The 26,611-nt window shown below is 51.6% G+C and overlaps 1 protein-coding gene across 1 annotated transcript in view; it reads left to right on the plus strand.

Annotated features, from left to right (window-relative positions):
• Positions 1–26,611, plus strand: part of SLC2A9 (solute carrier family 2 member 9) — a 126,591-nt gene that overhangs the window by 72,160 nt on the left and 27,820 nt on the right. Inside the window, exons 8-10 of the mRNA XM_075545028.1 lie at positions 6,865–6,975; positions 16,847–16,948; positions 19,175–19,250. Of these exons, the coding sequence (XP_075401143.1) occupies positions 6,865–6,975; positions 16,847–16,948; positions 19,175–19,250 (289 nt within the window). The remainder of the gene's footprint in view (positions 1–6,864; positions 6,976–16,846; positions 16,949–19,174; positions 19,251–26,611) is intronic.

The raw sequence follows: 26,611 nt of genomic DNA on the forward strand, positions 1-26,611 counted from the left end.
TTCACTTGCAGACTGACCTTGGGCCCTGCCCCTGGATAAGACCAAGGCTTGACTCAACTGTCTTCAAGCCTCCGTCCCTCGTTTTAAGAAAACACTGAGGAAGGGAGAATTTATGTCTGAAAGCTCACACTTGCCATCTTGAGCACCGCATATGGAATCTGTTTAATGAGGCATTTAGATTGAGAAGCATGACATTTCTAAACAGAAGTTTTTCCTCCTCTGGGATATCATTTCCTGATTTGCATATCTCATATAACTATAAATTCTGCACATACCTCGTGGGGGAAAGCCTTGGCCCCTCCGCTTACAAAACCAGCTCTCAGAGCCTCAGGTCTGTGTTAAGTAGATAATTATACTTCCAACTTGACACACGTGTCTTGGCATCCAGCCAAGTTAACTCTGGTCCAAGAACCAGAAGGGCAGGCTTCCAGTCTCAAGAGGGCCATGAGCTTGCCTGAAATCAGGGACCTGGCTGGTCACTTGGCCGGCGACGCCCATGCTCATCCTCTGTCAGCAACATCCCTTGACCACATGGGGTCAGCGTGAGTCAGAACTGGCAATGACAATGGATTTGAGGGCTTGGGCTCAGATACCAGGAGCAATCAACTCCACCGGTGTTAAGAACCACCATGATCCTCCGACATTGTCAGAGGTCACCTAAGGAGCCAAATCTACCTGCCTGAGCCCGCAGTCTTATCCAGACATTCTAGCTGATTCAGTGAGTGGTGTTGTACTCTTTTCTTTGGAAATCATCTTATTGGGGGCCCTTACAGCTCTTATAACAATCCATACATCCAGTGTGTCCAGCACATTTGTACATGTTGCCATCATCCGCCTTTTCATTTTCCCCTCATTCCATAAACCCTTGATAATTTATAAATTGTGATTTTCATATCTTACACTGACTGCTATCTCCCTTCACTCACATTTCTTTCGTTCATCCCTCTGGTAGTGGTGGTGGTGGTGGTTATATGTCAATTGATCAGTTCCCCCTTCTGCCCTCTGTACCATTTTATTTATTTTTTTTTTTTACTAAAGAGAAAATGAATTGCTTTAGGCAGAAAAAGAAAGCAGACTTAAACAGTATTTTGTTATTTCTGAATTTCTTTTCAGGTTCAAGTTGTTATTTTTCCTCCTCCCTCGCCCAATAGTTCCCTTCTCTAAAATCACACCTGTCACTTGAAATTACTTCTTACTGCAGCCGCCCGCCACCCGAGCTGCCTGTGTTTTGTCCCGACGGCAGGCTTCAAGTGTGCTCCATCTCTCACCAGTGGAAAGTAACAGTGACTTTTGCCTTCTCTGTGATAATCCCCGGGCTCCATCCTCAAGGGTGGGGCCCCATTCCATGAACCGTGTGTTCCCAACACCTACTTGTCATGGCATTAGCTGCTCCAAACTCATGACAGCCCCATGCAGAATGGAATGACACGCTGGGCCATCCCCAGCAGAAGTTGAGGACCAGGACCTGGTGACTTTCTACTCCCATCAACCTGTGGGCCGCGACCCCTTTGGGGATCTCACGGCCCTTTCATTGGGGTTTCCCGATTCATAACAGTAGCAAACTTACAGTGAAGTAGCAGTAGTGAGAATAATTTTATGGTTGGGGTCACCACAACATGAGGAACTGAATTAAAGGGTCACGGCATTAGGAAGGTTGAGAACCCCTGGCTTAGATGATCCTCACATGGTGTCTGTCTTCCCGTGTTTGTGTCCCCGCAGACACACACCTGTCTATTTATTGTTGGCCTTCTCAAAAACCCCAAACAACTCACTGGCATCGAGTCAAGGTTGACTCATAGCAACCCCTTGTGGGTTTCTGAGAGTGTAACTGTTTATAGGCGTAGAAAGCCCAGTCTTTCTCCTATGGAGCTGCTGGTGGCTTTGAACTGCCAACGTGTAACCACTGCACTGCCAGCACTCTACACTGCATTGCTGTTTGGGGACCGTATGTACCACAGGACAGAACACCACCTCGGCTTGCAGCATCCTCACAATGGCTGCCACCTTGGAACCCACTGTCGCAGCCACTGAGCCGGTCCATCTCATTGAGGGTCTTCTCTCCTTCATTGACCCTCCACTTCATCAAGCACGGGGTCCTTCTCCAGGGACCGACCCCTCCTGATAACAGGCCCAAAGGATGTGAGATGAAATCTCACCATCCTCCTTTCCAAAGAGCCCTCCGGCCGTACTTCTTGCAAGGCAGATTTGTGTATTCTCCTAGCAGTTGGAGTAACTTTCATATGTTGTTGGGAACCCCATTCTTCTCCAGCCTTCCCTGTTTGCTGTGCAGCCTTTGCGTGCATATGCGGCAAAGGAAATACCACGGGTTGAGTGTGGAGTCCCTTAGTCCACCACGTGGGGTCTTGGCTCTTCGGCCCTTTGAAGAGGTCTGTGCAGCACATTCGCCCGGCGCAATGTGTCACTTCACTTCCTGACTGCTGCTCTCATGGGTATTGACGGGGAAGCCAAGCAAAATGAAATGCTGGCGAATGTCAGCCTTTCCTCCAGGCAGCTTGGTGCTGCTCATTGATCCAGTTGTGTGAAGTTTCACTTTCTGTCTGTTGAGATGGGATCCACTCTGCAGGCTGGAGTCTTTGCACCCCATCAGGAAAGCTGCTCCCTACAGCAAGTCAGCAAGGTTGTGTCACCTGTGGGTCACGCGATGGTCATGAGCCTTCCTCCAGTCCTGAGGAAGGCTTCACGGATGAATGTCTCAGCATACAGATGGACTAAGGGTGGTGAGAGAGTACCACCCGGTCTCGATGTTGCTCCTTGCAGAACTCAGAAATGATGAGGTTTCTGATCCATCCTGCATCGGCATGACCTCCGCTGATTCATGGCACTGCCTGTCACAGCCCTGCTCTTTAAAACGATTCAGGGGCAAAAATAGCTTCCTTCATCTAATCAAGAAAAGACTGGTCATCCGTGTGACGTCTGCCCTTCCCTCAGATCAGGGCCGGCCCAGGAAGAACTTCCCTGGAGAAGGTGGGCTGGGGGATGGTGTGAGAGCTGATGTCGTTCTGCCCATGGAAGCATTCATTTACAAGTACGGCTGTCACTCAGTGGGAATGTCATTTTATGCCAGATGACTCTCTTCACGCAAATCTAAGCCCTCCAGGAAGGCCCAAGGCAGCATTGCTCCAAGAATTGGAACAGGAGGAGGGGGAGTCGTGTGTGAAGAGACTTTCCGGTTATTCTGAGAATCATGAGGCCGGAACGCAGCATCCACGGAACACTCTCCCTGAGAGGCCCCCGCGGCTGGAAGGCTCTGTTCTGGGCCTTGAGTGGGCAGGGCAGGTGATACTGCGGCAAGGCCGTGCGCAGCCCCAGAGGTCAAAGGCCCACCTTGAAGGTTTACCTGGAGGCACCAGGGCAGGGATGGTATGAAAGGGGCTGGGAGACCCTTGGCTATTTACACGGATACATTTGGGTGAGGATTAAGACAGACTCCACTTCCCAAAGTTCTCTTCAAAACAAGAGGGTGTGGGGAAACTGTAACCACCATCTATTGCTAGTGGGAGCGTGACACGGTGCAACTACTGTGGAAAACAATTGGGGGGTTTCTGAAGAAGTTGAACATAAAACTGCCACAGGAGCCAGCACCTCTGCTCCTCCTTCACTGCCATCAAGTTCGCGCTGACTCATAGGGACCCTATAGGACAGGGCAAAACTGCCCCTATGGAGTTTCCAAGACGATAACTCTTTAGGGGAAGAGAAAGCCCCGTCTTTGTCCTGAGGTGCAGCTGGTGGTTTCAAATTGCTGACCTTGAGATTAGCAGCCCAACGCATAACCCCTCTGCCACCCAAAGCGAACAAGCAAACTCACTGTCATCTCGTCGATGGCGACTCACGGCAAATGTAGAGGGCAGGGCAGAGATGGCCCTGTGAGTTACCGAAGCTGTAACTGTTTAGCAGTTGAAACCCCCATCTTTTTGCCATGGAGCAGATGGTAGTTTCGAACTGCTGACCTTACAGATTACAGCCGAACTGGGAACCACTAAGGCACCAGGAACCCTATTATTGCACACCTAGGTATATCCAAAAGAATTCGTGGCAGGAATGCGAGCAGATGTTTATACACCAATGTCCATTGCAATTATTTACAACAGCCAAAAGGTGGAAACAGCCTAATTTCCATCAACATATGAGCAGAAAAACACGCAGAGTCATCTGCATACAATGGAATATTACACAGCTATAAACAATACTGATGGCGCCCGATAGTGCAGTGGCTAAGGACTCCGAATCTACCAGCAGCTCCCCTGAAGAAAGACGTGGCAATCTGCTTCCATAGAGATCGCAGCCTTAGCGGCCCTGGGATCGACTCTACTCTGTCCTAGACATTTGCTTGACAGCCAGGAGTTTGGTTTTAGTTTGGGGTGAGGAAATATAAAATCCTGATACTTGCCACAGCATAAATGAACCTTGGAAACATTATTCAGAATGAGTAAAACACTGTTTTGTCATTCAGTAAGCTCTGTTTTATACTGAGTGATTTATTAGTGTATATGTTGCTGAGATTATACGCAGCAGATCATACACCAAGTCAACACTCCCTGCATGTAGAAGTCAGCGGCATTAATTGCATGCTCTGAGTTGTGCCATCATCCTCCTCCTCCTCGTCCAAGTGATTCTTCCCCCATTAAGTGTGCCTGGCCCACGCCATGGCACTTTCAATCACCTCCTGTGCGTGCGAATATTGGACATTGAATAAGGAAGACGGAAGAAGAATGGATGCATTGAACGGTGGTGCCGGAGAAGAACACGGAAAGTACATGGACTGCCAAGAGAACAAGCACATCTGTTTGGGAAGAAGTATGTCCAAAGTGTTCCTTAGAGGCAAGGACAGTGAGACTTCATCTCACATACTTTGGGTGTGTTGTCAGGAGAGACCAGTCCCTGGAGAAGGACGTCATGCTTGGTGAAGTCGAGGGGCGGAGGAGAAAAAGGCCCTTGACTAGATGAATTGACAGTAGCTACAACAATGGACTCAGCCATAGGAACAATTGTGGGGATTTCCCAGTTATCCCAGGGTAAGGATTGGGGGCCTTCCATAGCCTCAGGGACTCCTGAAAAATCTGGATTCTGTGAGCATCTGAAGTTCCCTTCTACATTTGCCCCTTTTTGAGCAGGATTCTTCTACAGAATCTTTGATCAAAACGCTCTCTCGTGGTCTCCGCTGGACACCTTCTGGTTCTTCTGTTCCCATGTCAAAGAGAGGGGTTGCTCACAGAGACAATTCAACAGGAGCCTTGAGGGACAAGGAGTTTGTGCTCGTAGGAGCAGGACAATGTGGAAGAGGCGGCTGAGGACGACCACACAACTCAAAGAATGTGCTCCATGAGGGACTGTTGATTAGTAGACGTGCTACTTCGTGTAATCTCCAACCTCAACCACAAATAAGATCAACCACATTATTAAATTAAAGAAGAGAGTTCCCACTTTCCCTGCTTCCTGTTACTCCAGGTAAACAGGGACCAACTGGCATGACTTTGGGGCACACACTTCAGGTTAAGGAAATGACTGGGACAGGGGAGATGGCAGAAATCATTCCTCAGTAATGTATGAGCCCAAACCTCAATTGCAACGCCTCGACCTTGGTTACCTGGTTACCGGCATCTCGTGAGATAAGAAGAGTCGAAGAGATTGCTCCTTGGTCTGGAGAGGCGGCGTCTCTCAGGAGGGTGGAGCGGATGACCCGAGGTCGGTCACACAGCTGGTTTTAGACGGAGCCAGTTTCCAAATTCCTACTCAGTCATCAGCTGGTACCGATGACCATGGCGTTAAACTTGGCCTGGTGGGTTAGAAATCCCCATCGTCAACCAGAAGATGGGACGTTTCCACCTAAGTGGGAAGGGCTGAGACAGCAGCCCCATGGACATTACCGGGAGGCACCATGCTTCTTGGTTTACTCAGGACAAACCCAATACATGCCCGTTGCTCTCCTTGGCATCATTAACGTTAAATGCCGTTGAGTCGGTTCTGACTCGCCGAGACCCATGTACAGCAGAATGAAACGGCCTCCCAGGGCTCTTCTGTTGGAGCCTACAGTGGCAGTCACTGTGTCAATCCATCCTGCCGAGGGCCGTCCTCCTTGTTTGCTGCCCCTCTACTTTACCAAGCAAGATGCCCCTCTCCAGGACTGGCCTCTCCTAATTCACATGCATCCATTCTTCCTCTAGCTTCCTTATTCAACGGCCATTGAAAAGACCATGGGTGGGGTCAGGTACACCCCAGTCTTCAAAACTCCCCCACATCTCCTAGGTTGTATAAGTAGTTATGGAATCACCCTATAACTTCGGTACACAACTTCTAATTTCCAACTTCTGCTCCACCATCGAAGCAGATGCCTTGCTTCCACCCTGAGGCAGGGGCACTGCACACGGTGGTGCAGGCTGCACACTGCGATGCCAGGGCCCATCATTGACATTCTCCCCGTTGTAGGTTTGGGACGGCTCTTTCACGGCAGATGGCAGTGAACTGACTTGTGGAAGGGCCTCGAGGGATGCAGGAGAGCTCCTGGAACTCCAACCACTACATTCAGCATCCTGACCCACACAGAAAAGGGGGCAAAAGGGATGAAACTATGGAGACTTCCCGGAAGTCCTACCACCATTCTCCTTCTTACCTCACTGTCACTCCTTGCTGCAAGGGAAGCTGGGAAATAAAGCCTCCTGCTAGGCACACTGCTGCTTTATTGGGAGTAACGAGGTGGGGGCCGAGTATTTGTCTACGCCAGTACAGCTCCATCCTGTGATTCTGGATTTAGTCATGAATTTCAGAGACCACCTGCTACCTACATTTCTTTTAGGAAATAGATGCCTCCCGTTGACCCTGCCTTTCCTTTTCCCCCCTGTAATACAGATTTGGTTCTACACCAACAGCATCTTCCAAACGGCTGGGATCCCTCCAGGAAAGATTCCGTACATCACCCTGAGCACAGGCGGCATTGAGACGTTGGCGGCCATCTTCTCTGTAAGTGAACTTCCGGGACCTGGGCGAAGAACAGGCATGTCTTGGAAGGCCCATTAGTTAGTCCAAACCACCTAAGTCTTTGGGGCTCAGCACGCAGTGTATCGCTGACCACTTTCCCGTCTAGAGGTGAATCACTTCTATGTTCTTCTTCCCGATGAGCATGGGACGCATTGGCCGCAGCAACGGGCTCACACACCAGTCTTGGTGCATGGTGCAGCACAAGGCAGTGCTTTGTGCTACTGCACGTAGAATGAGTAAGAGCCAACTCTGTGGAAACTAACAGCAAGGGCAACAAGTGTCATTTCATGGAGCCCTGGTGGCCCAGTAGTTGAGAACTCAGCTGTTAACCAACAAGTTGGCTTTTGAAGCCCACCAGACATCCTGCAGGACAGAGGTGGCGCTCTCTAGAACCTGGTGGGCTTAGTCCCAGTTTCTGTAGCAAGACCAAACTGGGCTTGAATCCTGGCTCTGCTGTGTCTTCGCTGTTTGCCAGCACGCCCTCTCTCTGAGCTTCGGTTCCCCCTTCTTTTTCTGTTAAGTTCTTTTTCATTCTAACAGTTGTTTTGACAGATAATTCATATCACACATTTAATAATTTAAACATTAAAAGAGTTGTGCAATCATTGCTACAATCCCTTTCGGAACATCTTCTTTCTTGTCCTCATTATTAATAGCGCCCAACCTCCCGTGCCATAACTTAAAAAAAACTAATCCAGGCCCAATGTCTAACAGAACAAAACATTGCTGGGTTCTATACCATCTTTATGATCGTGCTGCCTGGTTCTGGGTCTTGTCTATCTCATTTTGTTGTTCAGCCATTTATTGAAAATCTATGTTCTCAGTAAGTACAAGGGAATTAGGGCCCTATAGGACATGGTTATTGTGACCAAATTGGGGAGATGCCTAGCTAAATAAATGGTGTCATATTTTGAGTCTGTAGGAGATGGGGCTTGGCCTGAGGCATGACATTTTCAATCATTTCATATACACGTGGAAACTGGATGGTGAGTAAACAGGACCAGAGAAGGGCTGATACATCTGAATTATGAATGTACCATGGACTGCCAGAACAAATACATCCGTCTTGGAATATATATATATATATATATATATATATATATATATATATATATATATATATATATATATATATATATATATATATATACAGCCTGATGTTCCTGAGAAGTGAGGATGGCAAGAGTCCATCTCACATCCTTGGGGCATGTTATCAAGAGTGACTGGTCCCTGGGGAAGGAAGCTATGATCAATAAAGTAGAGGGTCATCGAACAAGAAGAAGACCTCTAATAGGTGAATTGACTCTGTGGCTCAAATGTAGCAGAGATGGTGGAACGGCCCAGGAATGAACAGTGTTATGTTCTGTTGTACAGAGGATCACTGGGATGGTTAGCATTCATGTCAACTAGACAACCTATCAATCAGGTCTGATGACTCCTCCATGGACGTGTGAGTTTTTGTCTGAGAGAGAGAGCCTAAGAAGAGCCAAACTCTCACAGGAGCCTTCAGCAGACTGCAAACCTTGGCTTCCTTCTGCCAAATTCGGATCCATTTCCCTCTGCCTCCGCCAGCCTATGGCTCTCCTCTTTCATCTCCCTGCTTCCTGTTGGTCACCTTCTGCAGCTGCATGCATCAAAGGAGGCTTCAGCTCCATTTGGCCAGGGGACTTGAACTGATGAACTTACCTACTTCTACAAATATGTAATCTGTTTCTTGGTATAAATATCTTGATACACACACACACACACACACACACACACATACACGTGCCACTGGTTTTGCTTCTCTAGATGACCCAAGCTGGCAAAATCACTATGAGTTGTAAGTGACTCGATGGTACCTAACAAATATCTTGTTTACGGTCAGTTGACTGGGCATGTTCACATCTACAACTATCTTCACAGAAACACTTGGATTAGGATTTGGTTGAGTAACTGGATTCTTTTCTTTTTAACAGTTTTATTGACACTTCATCCACATATCATGCAATTCAATAGTTCAATCATCACAAGAAGGGTTGCACAATCATCACCACAATCAATTTTAGAACATTTTATTCTTCCTTATTGTTATGCATAAAATTACTTTTTTAAATTGTGGCAAAATTATACACAAGCATGCTCAAAATCAATTTCTACATGTATAATTCAGTGCAATAACTGGATTCATTAGCCCATCCCTATTTCCTATACCCTAATACACATGCTGATGGTGTTGAGTAAGCTTTGGACTGCTATCCACGAGGTTAGTGGTTCAAACCACCAGCCAATAGTCAGGAGAAAGATGAGGTTGACAGGCCCCATAATTTTTTGCAGTCTGGGATACCCTAGGGGCAGCTCTCCTCTGCCCTATAGGGTAACTTTGAGTCAGAATTGACTCAATGGTGGTGGATATAGCTGTGTTAGTCTGAGTAGACTAGAGAAACAAACTCATAGACACTCATATGTATATAATACATTTATAGACAAGAGCAATTGAATATTGAGAAAGCATTCCAGCCCAGATCAAATCCATAAGTCTGATATTAACCCATATGTCTGACACCAATCCTTGAATTCCTCTTCAGACTCACACAACACATGCAATGATGCCAAATGCAGGAAGATCACAGGCCAGTGGGTGGAAAGTCCTGTGGATCCAATGATGGTGTAAGCATCTCGGCACTGACAGGGGTCTCCATGTGGCTCCTCCATCTCCAGGGCCCTGGCTGCCATCAGTGTGCCTCCTTGTGGCTCATTGTCCGTAATGTCTCAAAGGGAAGTGAGTGTACATCCCACCTCCAGCAAGCTATTTATTTCCTTGGTGCCTTCACATGAGGTCATCAGCTGTGACCTGATTGACAGGATAAACTCCACTCCTTCACTCTTAATCGTCTCCATTTGACAACAGATTATGTAGCTACCACAAGAGCTTATCCAAGTTGGCACATAAAAGAAACGACCACATGTTGCAAAGGGGAGGTTTGTAGATGGGATTCCGTTAAGGATCTCGAGATAGGCAGATTGTGTGAGAGGGAGAGAATCGCAAGGGAGTTTATGAGTCAGAGAGGGAGACAGTGTGGTCCGAGTCAGAGAAGGGAATGTGATGATCAGATCAGGAGGCAGTGATGCCGTTGTTGGAGGAAGAGGCTCCCAGCCAAGGAATGGAGGCTCTCGCCCACCGCCGTCGAGTCAATGCTGACTCACAGCGACGCCTGTGGGTTTTCCAAGCAGCGCAGGCTTTCTCCTGAGGAGAAAGGACAAGGGAATGGATTCTTCCCAAAGCCTCCCGAAGGAAACCAGCTCTGCCTGCACCTGGATTCTCCCCCCAGGAGAAAATTTTGACATCTGACTTGCAGCCGTCTAAGATGATCAATTTGTTTTCTTTCAAAGCACCAAGTCTGTAAAAAATTGTGACAGCAGCTTCCAGAGAGACATCCGCCACCTGATAATGCTTGTGGTGGAAGCGAAACTCAAAGTGTAGACAGAGTCACCATTCAGTAAATCTTTTGCCCTTCCCAACATTTTTATTGCCCTTATACTCATTCATCAATCCCTTGAGGTAATTGCCTATCAACAGGACTTCCTTTTTTTCTTCTTCTTTCTTTATGAGATTTTTGACAGTCTATTAAAATGCCTATGGGGCTTAATAAAATTGACCTGGGAAAGAGATCTTTGTTCATTTGATGTCTGGGTACCCTCATCAGCGTGGGCTGCTGTAAGTAATTACATCTTGTGGAAACAGCCGGTGGTCCAAATCGATTGATTTTTTTTTTTTGCGCATTAATTTTCTGGTGAGAGAGTATCCAGGGAGGGCCTTTCGACTCGGGCTGAGCATGAAAGGCCACATCACATGTGTGTGTGTGTGGGGGGGGGGATGCTCTGTGGGACACGAGGCCATTGAGAAGAGTAGGTTCACTGCTTGTGCCGATCCAGGCGAATGGGAGTCAGGCTCACAGATTATTCAGCCTAGCAACAGTCTGCTGCTGTCTGGGACGGAGGGTGCCCCTGGAAGCCTGCAGGGTGCCCACTGCCACCACCAGAGGAGAAGTAGGGAGATTTGTTGTTGTTGTCAAGTCTGCTCTGATCATGGTGACCCCAGCGCCTTTTTGGGGGAAGTTGGGGGAGTTCATGAAAGCAGAGATGGGGACTGCAATGATTGAGGTGAAACAAAATGTGTATGGATTTCTGACTATAAAACTAGGCATCTGCTCTGGAAGGCTTCTCTCAATTCAAGAAGAGGATGAGGAAGAGGAAGAAGAGGAGGACCGAGGATGCAGTCACTAGCAGTTTGAATAGGGAAATCTGGACCTTCCCTGGTGCTCTGCCATTTTCTTTGCGACACAGAGAGCTGAGTCAGTGAGAATCCAGAGCACCGTTTCTTCCTCCTTTCCCCCCGTGCATGAAAGCTTTGGCAATCCTCCAATGTCTTTGTGGACGGTCACTACCCTGAGTCTCGCAGGGCCCCCTCGCCCCTGGTACAGCACCGAGTGCCAGCATGGGACAGCTATGGGAGGCCAGCGTACTGACCAGGCTGGGCTGCATCTCGATCCAGTGTCTCCACTCCCCCTGCAGCGCTCAGGCACTTGGACCACTGCTACGGGTGGGAAGCCTTATAGAGTTGTTCTAACGTGTAAATAAGTGTGCGTGGCCACATAGGCATACATCTGTGGTCTCCCCACTCACCTGTCCACTTACGAGGGAGGGATGCTCCTGAGTGTGGTTGGGTGCTGGGGAGTTGGTTCTCACTCACGGGAACCCCACCTACCACAGAGGGAACACTGCCCTGCCCTGCAACCTGCTCACCCTGGTCGTTAGGTTTGAGCCCATTTGTTGCAGGCCCTGTGTCCATCCACCTTGTGGAAGTCCTTCCTCTTTTGGGCCGCCCCTCTACTTTACCAAGCATGATGTCCCTCTCTGGGGACTGGTCTCTGTTGACATGTCTAAAGTATGCGAGGCAGTCTGAAGCATTATCCACAGAAAACGCCATGAATCGCAGCCAAACAGTGCCGAACACTGTGCCCAAAGATATGGCATGGGTGGCCGAAAAGCCGGTGAAGAAACGTTCTCCGTCACTGGGCATCTGAGAGATGTAAATCAAGACGACGATGAGGTACCGCCTCATCCCAGAACTGATGCTCTTACAGTTCAGAGAAGCCGAAAGCAGCGCATGCTGGGGAGGGTGCAGATATGTTGGAACTCACGTACACTGTAAACAGTCCAGCCGCCATGGAAACGGGCATGGCCTCCCCTCCAATGACTGGGGATAGAATTACCATGAGAGCCAGCCATCGCGCCCCCGGGTGTACACCCTGGTGTTGCAGTGGGTTACATGTTAGAATACTGACCACAAGGACAGGGGTTTGAAAGCCCTAGTTGCTCCACAGGAAAAAGATGAGACGCTCTGCTCCTGCCAACAGCCGGTTCCGAAGCAGAGCGGCGCTGCGAGCAACAGCACACAACACGCATGCCCTGCGCAAGGCTCACAGCTGTTCCTATGCTTGAACCCATTGTTGCAGCCATGGTGTCAGTCCATCTCGCTGAGGGCCTTCCTCTGCTTGGCCGCCCCTCTATTTACCAAGCACGACGTCCGATGTCCGGGGACTGGTCTCTCCTGACAACACGTCCAAAGTATGTCAGATGAAGTCTCACCAGCCTTGCCTCTAAGGAGCCCCGTGGCCATGCTTCCTCCAAGACAGACTTGGTTGGCCTGTTAGCAGTCAGTGGTACTTCCAATATTCCTCTCTGTTCATATGATGGCCAAGTCTAATTTGAGGAGGCAGCTCGTCCCTGCTTGCACGCTGTCTTCCCGCCTGAGGGGCTCGTTTCCTGGCACTACATCTGACGATGTCTCGCCGTCTGTCAGAGGTTTTCAGGGGCGAATGCCTCACGGTGGGCAGCCGACTCCTTCTTCTGTGTCTGGAAGCTCAGCTGAAACCTGTCCACCGGGGGTGACCCGGCTGGTATTTGAAACACCAGTGACCTGGCTTCCACCATCACAGCAACCCGCAAGCCACCCCGGTGAGACAGACTGACAGACGACAGCCAGAATTGGACTTTAAACATATCTCACCTACCTAAATGCAGTGACCATCTCAAGAACAAAGTTGACACCTTGAACACTGATGACCGATGACTCGATGGAAGAAAGCAAAACTTCATTAAGACGACAGGAAAGGAAGGAAGTCCCAAAGGGGGTGTCAGAAGAACCTCCCTTGCCACAGAGAGGGGCGCATGCGTGTCGACTGCAGAGCTGTGCCAGAGGCACAGAACAGATCTGATGTGTGTCTGAGGGGAGCCTCCCCCAAAAGGAGATTGGAGGGGCAAGGAGCAGGAGTGCCAGCAGCGTGGGCACCTGTTCACCTTCTCCGTGAGACGTCAGGCTCTGGCACCCGCCTTTTGTACCCACTTCGCTCCTAGGTGGGCAGGTCACAATGGAGTCCTCTGAGGTCATGGTGACTCTCCATTCTAGGGCCCCTCCCCTCTGGTGACTCCCCTTCCTTGGTTCAGACTGCATCCTAGCTCAGGGTTGGCTCCATGCAGCCCTGCCTATGACCCGGGAACCCAGAGAGCAACTGAAACCACAGGGCCTGGGGGACTGTTTCCAAGTGCCTGTCCACTTGCTCCTTGAGGTCTCCGTAATCCCACATGGGAATGGCCTTCCTCTGCAGAGACATTCAGGGCCCGAGAGGCTCCACCATGGGTGCTGCTGACGGACATGAAGCGTCTTTATTCTCGGCTCACTGATGGTAGCCCGGGGACGTCAGGTGGATGTTCTGAGCCTGCGCCTTGTACTTTGCTTGCCAGGCAGTTGGAAGCAGAGCATGGCTCGCTGCGCCGTGGCTGTCGGTAGTTCCAGGTGCTGCCTGTGCACTGGTCCCCTGATAGCCAGATGTGAGGAGTGCCATGCTCTCTGTCGAGGTAATAAAGGAGGGATTTGTGAGCCTGACTAGGCCTGAGATCAGAGAGAGGTCAGGACACAGGACAGTTTGAAGAGGAGAAACACCAGGGCTGGAGGAGGTGCTGCCTAGAAATGCCTCTCCTGGTCACTAGGAGGCCCTGCAGACTCGTATTTGCCATGGAATGGGCCCCTCTGGGCCTTTGCCTAGGTCAGGAAAGCCCACCAAAGTGCAGGAATGTGACAGTCACCTCAGACTAAGGCCAGCCCGGTGCCTGTGGAACCTTGTGACCCCAGGCCGGGATCAGCAGAGATATTTGAAAGACTGTTACCTGGCCAACCAATTGGAAGAGAACCACATTTATACCTGTTAGGCTGGGTTGTCTAGACACAAGTCCAGTGACACTCGTGCATGCATGGAAGGAAGGAGCTGGACACCAAGAAGTCATTTTATATCAAGAGGGCATCCTAAGCCAGCCCAATCCAAGTCCATAGCCTGATGCAAGCCGGGCCCTCTTCGACGCACGCAGCTGCAGACCGATGACACAGGCAGACAAGGGGAGATGCAGGAAGATCACAGGCCGGTGGGCACAGAGTCCTGTGGACCCAAAGTTGGTGGAAACACAGCAGGGTGCCAGCAGCTCTCGGGGTCCGGCAGCCCACATGGAGCTGCCCCTAGAAGATGCAGAGCCTCAGCAAGCAGGAAGGCAACGAGTCAAAGAGGCAGTTCCCGGTTTCTCTCACTGTCACACAAAAAAGATTATGACACCAAGGGGGTGTCATCAGGCTATGACCCAATTGATGGGCTAGACTCCACTCCTACCCTTGCCTGGGAGTGCCTAGTTGACAAAATTCCCAACCATGACCCATTCTAAACAAAAGTGACCCAATCGAATGTGCAAATTATCAAACAATATCGTTCGCGTTATATGCTGGTAAAATTTTGGTGAAGGTCATCCATCGTCAGTTGTAGCAGTACAGCAACAGAGAGCTGCCAGAACTCAAGCTGAATCCAGAGGAGGATGTGGCGCCTGGAGCATCATTGTTAATATATGCTTTCCAACCTGGTTGAAAAGCAGAGACCACCAGAGAGATGTTTACTTGGGTCTTATTAACTATGCTAAGGCACTGAACTCTGTGGACCAGAACAAACGATGCACAGCCTGGAGAAGAATGGGACATCCAGAACACTCCACTGTGCTCCTGCAGAACTTTGACATGGGTGCAGAGGCAGATGTGGGAACAGAACAAGAGAATCAGGAAAGGTGTGCTCAAGGTTGTATTCCATCTCTACCAAATCATCAAAGAAGCTGGATTATATGAAAAAGAGTGTGGTGTCTGGATTGGAGGAAGCTTTATAAACAATCGGTGGTATGCAGATGACACAACCTTGTTCGCTGAAAGTGAGGAGGACTTGAAGTACTTGCTCAAGGAGATCAAAGATTGCAGTCTTTAGTGTGGATTACAAGTCAATATAAAGAAAAGCAGAATTCTCATAGCTGGGACGTTGGGTAACATGAAAAATGGAGAAAATGTGGAACTTATGAAGGATTTTGTCTTGGGTGGACCCACAACTAGTGCTCATAGAAGCAGCAGTCAAGATATCAAAGGATGCATTGCGTTCGACCTCTTTGCATCAGAAGTCATTGCATTAGACCTCTTTAAAGTGTTGGAAAGCAAGGAGATTACTTTGAGGGCGAAGTCACAATACGGTCGATTGCCTCGTATGTATGTGAAAGTTGGACATTGAATAAGCAAGACCAAAGAAGAATCCATGGATTTGAATTAAGCTGCTGGAGAGGAATATTGGAAATACCACAGACTATCAAAAGAAAGAATATGTGTTGTAAGAAGCCAGAATGCTTCTTAGAGGCAAGGATGAGGACACTGTCTCACTTTCCTGTTGTCAGGAAAGACCAGTCCCTAGAGAGGGCCATGATGCTTGGTAAAATAGAGGGGCAGCAAAAAGAGGATGGCTATAGACAAGATGAGTTGATACAGTGGCAACCCGCCCAGCCACACTGGAGGGGGAGGTGACAGAACCTTCTTTCCCTTGCTCCCCTACCCTGGGGTCTTGCCAGGTAAAGTCGACAGCACGGGGCTTAGAAGAGTGGAGAGCGCCGGCCTTCCACCGGCAGGCTGGCTCTGATGCAGCGGTGTGGAGAGGGACGGGGCCTACAGAGTCTTGCTCACTTCCTTCTTCCATACTCCCTATCATAGAAAGTCCTCTCCTAACAAGGGAGAGTGGAGGAAAGGTGAGTCTCTTGACACACAGGTGTGTTGGCACCAACTCACGGTGAACTTATATATAACAGAAGCAAACGTGGCCCTGTCCTGCAACGTCCGACGGTCGTTAGTATAATTGAGTCCACCATTGTGGTTATGAGAGGTGTCAACACATCTCGTCGGTGATTTATTTCCCTGGGCTTTGCCAACTGTCCGCTTCACCAACCGTGATGCCCTCTCCTTGCGCTGGGTCTTTCCTGATGAGGTGTCCGATGTGAGTCGGAGCCTCACCCCTCTCTCATCTACAGATCCCGAGGCTGGAGCCTCGGGGGAACGCAAACAATCCTTCCTCCTCTCTCTCTTGCTTTCTCCCTGGTACCATTGCTGCTCTGACCGCAGCTGTGGGATAAGAAGCTGGGCTGACTCAAAGCCCCAGCTGACCTTGACTAGTGAACAAAACCAGACCCAGTGCCGTCAACTCCATTCGGGCTCATAGGCACCCTGTGCCACAGCGTAGAACTGTCTCATGCCGTGTCCAAGCCCATAGATGAGCCTCGTCTTTCTTCCCAGATGTGACTGGTGGGTTCAAACAGCTGACTTTTCAGTTAGCAGCCCGGCACAGAACCCATTGCACCAGGGGGCCTCCCTTTGTGACCATTGCTGACCGACCCCCAGCACCATGCTCCTTCAGCTTGCTCCCAGCAGTGGAATAACGCTCTCTCTCTTCCCCCCGCCCCCCTCCCAATCCAGGGCCTGGTCATTGAGCGCCTCGGACGGAGACCCCTCCTCATTGGAGGCTTCGGCCTCATGGCCCTCTTCTTCGGGATTGTCACCGTCACGCTGACGTTGCAGGTGAGGAGCTGTGCTGGCAGCCAGTAGCTGGCTTCCCGGTTGGGGCCCCTTGGGTGAGGGAGCTCCTGCGGTCTACAGATCCCCCACATTGATGGGGTTTCCCAAGGGCGTCTCAGCTTGAGGTCCACTGGTGTCTTCAGGGAAGAGGATTTTGGAAATGGGTTCTTGGACTAGGAGACAAGAGACTTGCCTTCTGATTTTGTCCCCGCCACTAATGAGCAGGTCCCCCTCAGAGCCTCTGTGGGAGTCAAGGAGCTTGCTCCAGGTGACCCCAAGGCATCCTGTTCTGCACCCACATGCCAGCCCAGGGTGCTGTGGTCTCAGGAGGCAGCGGGGGCTTAGTTCTGCCCCAGTGGGCCTGGTTACATTTGTGACTGCCTTACGTGGGCCCGAGCCCCGGGTTTACCATGTGCTCACTGTGAAACTGTTGGCAACTCACCCAATCTGTTGAGTTCCTCGAGGCCACGCCTCTAAATGGGGCATAATCGTCCCTGTAGCACGAGGTCCTGGGAGGATGGTCTGGTGGGACGCAATGGCAACATTAGGGCTTCCCTGCCTTGTAGCAAATGCTGAGTGAGTGAGTGAGTGAGTGAGTGAGTGAGTGAGTGAGTGAGTGAGTGAGTGAGTCTGTAAATTGGGGAGCCCCTGGAGCATGACCCCTTCAGACAAGGGCATTGATTTCCTTCTGTGAAGTTGAGGTCCCCGAGGCAGAGCTAGAAACAAACACGCTCCCGACTCGTCACATGGGAGTTCGCCTGCTAACCATCCTCCGTGCTCAGCAGAGAGCCACCTGCCCTCCCACCAGACAAGTGGCCTTGTGTGGTCCGGGGTCATCGCATCCGCCCCGACTCACAGCAAAAAGGAACAAAATGCTGCCCAGGCCTGTGCCGGCCCCACGCGGGGCTGCAGGTCAGATCATTGGGACCAGACCAGGGGGTCTTCGAGGGCGGGTTTTAGAAAGAGACCCCCAGCCTTTTCTCCCCGTCTGTCTTCATTGGAGGCTCTGCTGGAACCTGGTCAGCAGCAGCATCGCCGCAGGCAAAGCCTCCAGGGCCAGGCAGTGGTGCCCGTGAATGAGTTACACTGGCTGGTTTCGAATGCGGATCTCCCCTCATGGAAGGTGGATTCTACTTCTGAGCCACCAGTGTAAGCCTGAGACAGGGGCTTGTAGTGGTTGCTCTCAGCTACTGGTCAGTCGATTGCAACCCATAGCAACCCAGTGCACAAGAGAACGAAGCACTGCCCGTCCAGCCCCATCCTCACCATGCTTCCTCTGCCCAAGCCCATTTTGAAGCCGCTGTATCCATCCATCTCCCCAAGGGCCTTCCTCGCCTTTGCTGCCCTCCACTTTACTAAGCACGATGTCCTTCTCCCGGGACTGGTCTCTCCTGACAACACGCCCAAAGTATTTGAGGCATCATCTGACCAGCCTTGCCTCTAAGGAGCATTCTGCCTATACGTCTCCCAAGACAGATCTGTTTGTGCTTTTGGAAGCCTGTGGTACATTCCAGATTCTTCCCCAGCACCAGAGTGCAAACACATCAATTCTTTGGCAGCCTTTCTGATTTAAAGTCCAAGTTTCACATGTGGATGAGACCCCGGGGAAATACCATGGCTGGAGTCAGGTTCACCTTAGTCCTCAAAGTAACCTCCTTGCCTTTCAACACTTTAAAGCAGCCGATTTACCGAGAGCAACAGACCGTTTGATCTCCTGACCGTTTGTCCTTCACCTCTTTGATCTTTTCTCCATGAATCATGTCACCTATTGGGCCAAGACAAGGGGCAGCCCCTCCCCAAACTGCTCACTGAAGTGGATTCACTTCACACGTGCCCTGTCAGAAGGGCAGAGCTGGGAATGTGGGAGTTTCCCCAGTAAATAAAAACAACATTCGCCTCGAAAGGACTTCTATTGCCCTCTGCCAACGTGTGGGATTTGCCCAGCCACACCTGCTGTGAGCAGGGCGCCGTGCTGCATGTTTTGAGCGGCCCTGGCAGTGCATGCTCCCACCTGTGAGGACAGACGTGACCCTACAGGACAGAGTAGAACTGCCCCGAAGGGTTCGCAGGGCCAGCGAGCAGGTGGAATGACTCAGGGGATCATCAAATTCCCTGTTCCATGGCAGCAGCAAGGGGGGCTCCGAGGTGTGGAGTGACCTGTCCGAGATCCCAACGACGGGTGGAGGTGGTGCCACTTCCTCACCTGCTCACCACGCTGTTCTCCTGCAGGACCGCGCCCCCTGGATCCCTTACCTGAGCATCGTGTGCATCCTGGCCATCATCGCCTCCTTCTGCAGTGGGCCGGGTAAGGCGCCGCCCTTCCCTCACCGCTGGTCACTGGGGCTTGTGGGACGCTCCCTCCTGCATGCAGGCCCAGGCCTGAATCGGAGATGGGTTCCCCACCCCCACTCCTCCTGCTGCTGCTGCTGCTGCTGCTGTTGGTTGCCGTAGAGTTGGTTCCATTTCATAACAAGGTTGTGCACAATAGGACAAAGCACGACTGGGTCCTGCGTCACCCTCACAATCGTTCTTAGGTTCGAGCCCCTTTGAAATGCATCAGATATAGGGGACTGAGAGGAACCAACCCCGGCTTCCTCGTGGTTGCTCCAGGATTTGGGGTGCCAAGGACTTCATCGTGTCTGGAAGACTCCCTGAGAAGGCTGTCCACCCTCATCAAGCCCAAAGCCTCCATGGGCCTCAGCTCCTGGCTTTCTAAACCTCCGAGTTCATCCATCAGCCAGGACCCCCAGTGAGGGGGCTGCTCGGAGTCACAGGAGTGGGCAGGGGTGCAGCAGCTGGACGTGGGGGCTTTGGAGCACCACTGATCCTCCTGCTGCCCAGCTGCGCAGTGTGGGACCCCAGGAATATCCCCTGCCGAAGGGAGGCTGCCATTGGGATTGCAGGATCTTCCCCTGGGCACGGAGGGGGAGTCTCTGAAGGAGGGGCGCAGAGGAGAGGCGACTCTGGGAGGTGGAATGAGCAGCGCAAAGCTAAGAGCTTGCCTGAGGCAGCTGCTGTGGCGTGGGGAGCAGATAAATGAAGAGAGACCTGCCAGGGAGGTGAAATGAGGTGACGGGGAAAACCACAGAGACACACAGGCCCAAGGAAGCCCCACCTGATCAACCCCAAAGCATGCCAGTTGCGTTTAGAAACCTACGTGGACGCATTGCCTTTGAGCCTGGTAGAGGGTGAGCAGAAATCAGGCGACTCCTCAGCGTGTTGGGCGGACACAGTAGCCACAACGGGGACCTCACCGTTGTCCAGATGGACTGGCGCTGGGTGGGTGTAGATGTGCTCAGAGAGAGCCTCCGAGTCGGCACTGAGAGCAGAGAGCGAGCGAGGCCTCCCCCAAAACATCGCTCCTGCCCTCTACCTCCGCTTACGCCACGGCTGCTCATCTTTCAAAGGTCAGGAGTCGGATGCTTTGTGGAACCAGGCAGCCTGTCGTCGGCGCTCCTGCAGGCCCCTGGCCTTATCACTAGAGTGGCCTTCCTCAGCCCGGATGCAGTGCACGTGATGGACATGCCTGGGCATCTGGTCTCGGGGTGCCTTGCGGGCAGGGACTGTACTTCCATGCTCTGCTTCCCCACACGCCAAATGCCGAGCCAGACAAGCGGTTGGCAGGCCGCGAGTGGCTGTTATTTGGTTTTGTTTCCGCCCCACCCCGCCACCCCACACACAATTTGATTGATCTCTAATTAACCTATCACTCAATTCAATAGGGCCCTCACACCAGGAAGAATAGTACAGTCATCACCACCGTCTGTTTCAGAACACTGTCTTCATTCTGGTACTTAGCATTATTAGCTCCCCCTCTCCCCCCAAGCTCCCCTGCCTGACCCCAAAGGAGCCCTGCATCCAGTCACTGTCTCTATAGATTCGCCCACTGGAAACAAAAACAAGCCAACCTAACAAGAAAAAACAAAGTAAAACAGATAAAACACTCAGTCGAAAAGAAAGCAGAAAGTGTTAAAAACTAGAACAAATGTAAAGGGATGATAGGCAGGTCCCACGACAGGGTGCTAAGCTTTCATCTAGCTGCATCTGCAAGATTCCACTTTCCAAGGCATTCTGCGTGGTAGCCAGGCGATTCACACCCCTGGTCCAGGCCGGAGGAGATTCCCCGGGGCGGGGTTGTTAATCCCCGTGGGTTTCCAGGGGTTGTTATTTTATCCCTTCCGTGGACCTGTGCTCGTCGGACCGGTTTCAAGTTGTCTGGTGACGATGGAATGGACCTGCTTGCTCCTCAGCCTCACTCCAGGCTTCTGTGTGAAATCCAAACAGACAGCAACATCAACAACAACACTGCAGGCCTCCGACTCGGTGATGGCAGTATGGACTGGGTTCAGGTCCCAGAGCGCAATGCTGTCTGAGTGTAGAGCACCCGGGTTGTGTCCCTCCTGGTGTTGTTCAGAGCCCACCACGCACAGCGGGAGGAAACTCGGCTCTGTCCGCCGAAGCCCCACAACCGGCTGTGGATCAGACCTGGTGCTCCATTGGGTTTCCGTCTATTGGTTCTTGGGAGCTGACTGCCTGGCCTTTCTTCCTAGTCTGTCATAGTCTGGAAGCGCCGCTAAATACTCTTCAGGGTCACAGAAACATGCAGGCCACTAGGCCAGGTGGGTGGTGACTGCATGAGGTACATTGGCTGAGACTCAAACTCTGGTCTCTGTCATAGAAGGCGCGAATTTCACCACTGAAACCACCTCTGGCCCCTCCCTAGGAGTCAGACGGGCATCTATAAAATCATGTGCAGGATGATGACTGCTCCATTTCACCTCCTCACTTCCTGCAGGAATGATTGGGTAGAAGAAAGCTATATATATATATGCGTTTGAATAACTCTCGCCGCCGAGCCGATGCCGTAGGACATCTTAACGGTCCTATAGGATGGGGTAGAACAGCCCCTGTGTGTTTCGGAGACTGTGACTCCTTATTGGAGTAGAAAGCCTCAACTTTCTCCCTTCCGGGGGCTGGTGGTTTCAAACTGCTGACCTGTTGGTTATCAGCCCGACATATAACCATGACACCAGGGCTTAAAATAGGATACTTTAAGGAGTGTTTGAAAAGGGGGCCAAAAAAAAGAGGAGGGGGCAAATTACAGAAAAGGAGCCTGGTGGCATAGTAGGTTGCTTGGTGGGCTGCCAACCACAAGGTCAGCAGTTCGAAACCACCAGCCGCTCCAAGGGAGGAAGATGAGGCTTTCTACTCCTGTAAAAAAAAGTTACAGCCTCAGAAACCCACCGAGCCGGTTCTACCCTGTCCTTATAGGGCCACTGTGAGTCGGGATCGACCAGATAGCACTGAGTTGTTGAGCTGGAGACAGAAGAAAATATCCAGACCTCGCTGACCTTTGTGTCGCACAAAGAAGGGGTGCATGAGATGAGTGTCTCCTGCCCATGTGGCCTGAGGGGGCACCTCTTGTTTGTGTGTGCGACCTCTTTGCAGAAACGCGTTGCTGTTTGGGGGCTCTTGGTTGGTGACACCACCACCCCCTGCCCCAGCTTCCCAGACTCTGCCCCTCCACCCATCAGTTCTGCAGGAAGCAAAGCAATTTGCCGATGCTAATTTGTCTCTGACTTACTATTTGTCAACTTGACCATTCTGTGTGCTGCCTTTTGCTGAATCTACCTTCGTTCTTTGAACTGCTTGCCAAGAATGTGCAGAATAGCATGTGCCAGACAGAATGGTTTTAATAACACGTATTGATTTCTGTGAAGGTCTTCGTGTTGTCTGCAGGAGCGAGTTTTCCATACAGTTCCTTTTTCAAAAACTGCCTGTTCCCTGTGCATACAGCCAAAGGGAGAGAGAAAGCCTGGCTGAGTTTCCTGCACCATCTTCTTATTCACAGAGAGGCAGCAGCTCTTCTTCGCTGGCCAGTTCATTTGGCTCCAGAGAGCTCCAAGCATGGAGCAAGTGGCAAGCTTTGGGTATCCGGGGATCTGTCAGCACATTCATCTTCATTTATTCCACTCGGAGGTTTGGAAAGTGAGAATCTCGCGTGCCCGGAGTGCGGGCCTCCAGGGAGACCTGCCTGTGCATAGCTTGGGTTTCTGTCGCATTAACGCATTCACTCTGACTCAGAAATGGATTGCACAGATTTGGCTTTGGGTGAATTGACTTCAAGCTGACCATCTGTACTGTCTCACTCACTTCTCTGAGCCCTACGTCCTGGCCTCTTCACCTCTCTTATAGTTTCGGCTGCTAACCAAAAGGTCAGCAGTTCAAAACCACTACCCAGAGCCCCACCCGCCCAAGAAGAAAGGCAAAACTCTCTACTCTTGCAAAGAATTACGTCTCAGAAACCCGCAGGGGCAGTTCTACCTTTTCCCATAGGGTCGCTGCGACTTGAATCAACTTGATAGCAGTGAGTTTAGGTTTGGGTTTGAGGGACACAATGATGAACACACCAACCACACACAGACAAGTGCTTCCTAATGTCACTCACAGAGAGCACGGTGGTCAGGCTCAGAAGAGACCATCTGCAGGAGCTCCTAGAATCTCACTCCAACATTGCCAAAAACGACAGTCATCTAGCTGAGTCCTTCCCTCGGGGTCTCAGTTCCCCCATCAGTGAATGAGGAGAGGAGCCAGATGAGGGGCCTCCGGCTGGGCAGCTGACCTTGCGAATGTCCTTTCTATTGCCAGATGCACCCTCCCCACCTTCTGCACCCGGGCTGCCTCCACCTCTCATGCAGGCCACGGATCAAGTAGAGGCCCCTGCTGTCAAGTCGCCTCGGACCATAGCAGCCCTGCAGAGAGTGTCCCAGGATGCAAATCTGTACATGAGCAGGTGGCCTCCTCGGCCCCTCTGCCACACTGTGGTGGCATGCGTGTGCTATGGTGCTGGTAGCCACACCCCCAAGGTTTCAGATACCAGCAGGGTGTATTAGGCGACCCCTGTGAAAACTATATCCCTAAGGAGGACACACCTAACACCCAGGGCTGCCCTGTCCTGACCAAGTCCCATGGCCCATAGGTGGCCCACCAGGATTTGAGCCATGTCTAACCCCAACCCCTCTGAATTCCCACTGTTTGTACTCATGTTTGTTGATGTTCACGTTCATTCTGACCCAGGTCAACCCGTGTGTGCATAGACTGTTCCATCCTCTGCAAGGCCCTGACGCTTCAGGTATGAATTGTGAAGCCTGTCTTCCGAGGCATCTCTGGGTGGTTTTGAACTGCCAACCTCTCAGCTGGTAATCCAATGCCATCCATTTGCTCCATTCAAACCCCTAAACTCACCGCCAGCTAGTCAATCCCAACTCATAGTGACCTTCAAGCTGTCATTCTCGAGCACAAATCTGTTTGGAAGGGGCAGAGTTAGAATTCTCCTTAGACTCCAGGATGGCGAGACTCTGTCTCCCCCACTTTGGACATGTTATCAGAAGGGATGGATCGGTCCCCAGCGAAGGACATCATGCTTCGTAAAAGAGGGAGCCCCTCAGCAAGAGGGACTGAAGAAATGACAGCAACGGGATCCAACGTGACCATCGTGAGGACGACACCGGGCCGGGCAGCGCTTCCTTCTGTTGTCCGCAGGGTCGCCGTGAATCAGAACGGAATCCATGACCAGCGGGAACAGCAAGCTGACCATCTGATCTGTCCTTGCTCACTTCTCTGCACCCTGAGTCCTGACCTCGTCCCAGCTCTTAAACATCGGGCTGCTAACCGAACAAGATGGAGCCCTGGTGGGGCAGTGGTTGTGCGTTGGGCTGCGATCCGCATGGTTGGCGGTTCAAAACCACCAGCAATTCCGCGGGAGAAAGGCTGGGTTTTTTCCTCCCGTGAACCGTTACAGTCCTGGAGACCCACGAGGGCCCCGGGAGTCAGCATTGACTCAGTGGCTGTGAGAAGAGCAACAATCCTTATAGATGAGCAGACATCTTCCTCCCAGGGAGCGGCTGCAGGGTTTGAATCATCAACCTTGCGGTGAGCAGCCAGGCTGTAACCATTTCTGCCTCCAGAATCTTTCTGCACCCAGCCAAAGGTAACGTTAACTAGTGAGCGTGCCTCCCACAAACTGAGTAAGAAAGGGCTGGCTGTGTGCTTTGTGAATTTCTGCCAAACCCGAGAGCGCGTCCTGTTGAGGAAGAAGCCCTGGGTTTCCATGCATAAGCCTGACCCCGTAACGGAACTTCTGACAGTTTCCAAAACTCTGGTTCTGGGGCAGCTGGGTTCTGGCGTGTCCCTGCGGCGGTTTCTCTCACCTGCTGCCTTCCCCCAGCTGGGCTTCGGGCAGGCAGTCCCTGGGATCCTGCCCTACTGAGCGGTCACTGACTCATTCCTGGCAGCCTCTGAGAAGGTGAACAGGAGAGTCCCTGGGTGGACATGGGGGTGTCCTGGGGATACTGTCACACAGAAGCACAGACGGGCTGGTTGGGAAGAACAGGCATGGACCCTCACGGTGCTGGGGCCACGAGTTCCAAGCCCAAGTGTCCGCAGGGCCACACTCCCTCTGCAGGCTCAGGAGGAGAATCCACTCCCTGCCTTCTGGGAGCTGGCCACAGTCCTTGGCTTGTGTCCACATCACTCTGTTCTCGGCCTCTGGGTTCACAGAGCCTTCTCCTCTGTGTGCCCGGTCTGCCTAGGCATCTGCCTGTGAACAAGTGTCCCTGGCAGAGTGGTTAACAAACTCTCTGCAAATGGAAAGGTTAGAGGTTCAAGTGGACCCAGAGGTACCTCAGACCTGGTCAGTCTGGTGACCCTTTCCCCAAAAAGATCCAGCCAATGGAGCCCATACAGAGCACAGTTCTAGTCTGATACCAAAGTTGGAGGAAGCGGGTGGCAGGAGTGGAAGCCAACTCAACAGTGACTAGTGTTTGTCTGTTTGTTTTGTCCGTCTGTCTGTGGGAGGTGGGAGCAGGGGCTGCTGATGGGTGGGGAACATCAGGCCACAGGCCATATGCTCAAAACCAAGTTCACTGCCACTGAGTCTATTCTGACCCCTAGCAACCCGTTAGGACCAGGTAGAACTGACTCGTGAGTTTCTGAGACTCTAGCTCTTTACGGGAGTGGAAAGCCTCATCTTTCTTCTGTGAACTCGCTGGTAGATTTGAACTCCTGACCTTCCAGTTAGCACCCAACTCTTAACCACGACGCCACCCAGGGCTTCCTGTACCAGAGCCACCAGCTAAGCTCACGTGTCTCTCCAAAGAGATGCAGCTCCAGCCATCATCCTGCTGTCAGGTCCCATCAAGTCGACCGATGTACAACAGAAGGCAACGCCGCCCGGTCCTGCGCCATCCTCACGTGGTTCTCGGGCCTCCGTCCATGTCCTTGAGGGCCTTCCTCTTTATCTTGAGTGCTTGCAACCTGGGGGCTCATCTCCTGGCACGAACGCTGGCAAGACGCTGGTTCGACCCGTGCGGTGGTCAGTAGCTGACGGTGCCTCAGTGCTACCCGGCGGGGGGGGGGGGGGGGGCGTTCAGTGGCTGAGTCCTCTGAAGTGCACAGCCTTCTTTGTCATCTGTTCCGAGTCTGGAAGCTCTGCGGAAACCTGTTCATTTTGGGTGACCCTGCTGGGATTTGACATACCACTGACAGAGCTTCCAGCATCGCAGCAAGACAAACGGGCAGACAAGTGGTCCACGGAGAGTTAATGAACTCTTTTACCACTGTGGCCTGAGAATGACGCTCTAAGATCCAATGGCTCTTGGAAGAGAA

This window comes from Tenrec ecaudatus, chromosome 3 (assembly GCF_050624435.1).
Source record: "Tenrec ecaudatus isolate mTenEca1 chromosome 3, mTenEca1.hap1, whole genome shotgun sequence".
Lineage (NCBI taxonomy): Eukaryota > Metazoa > Chordata > Mammalia > Afrosoricida > Tenrecidae > Tenrec > Tenrec ecaudatus.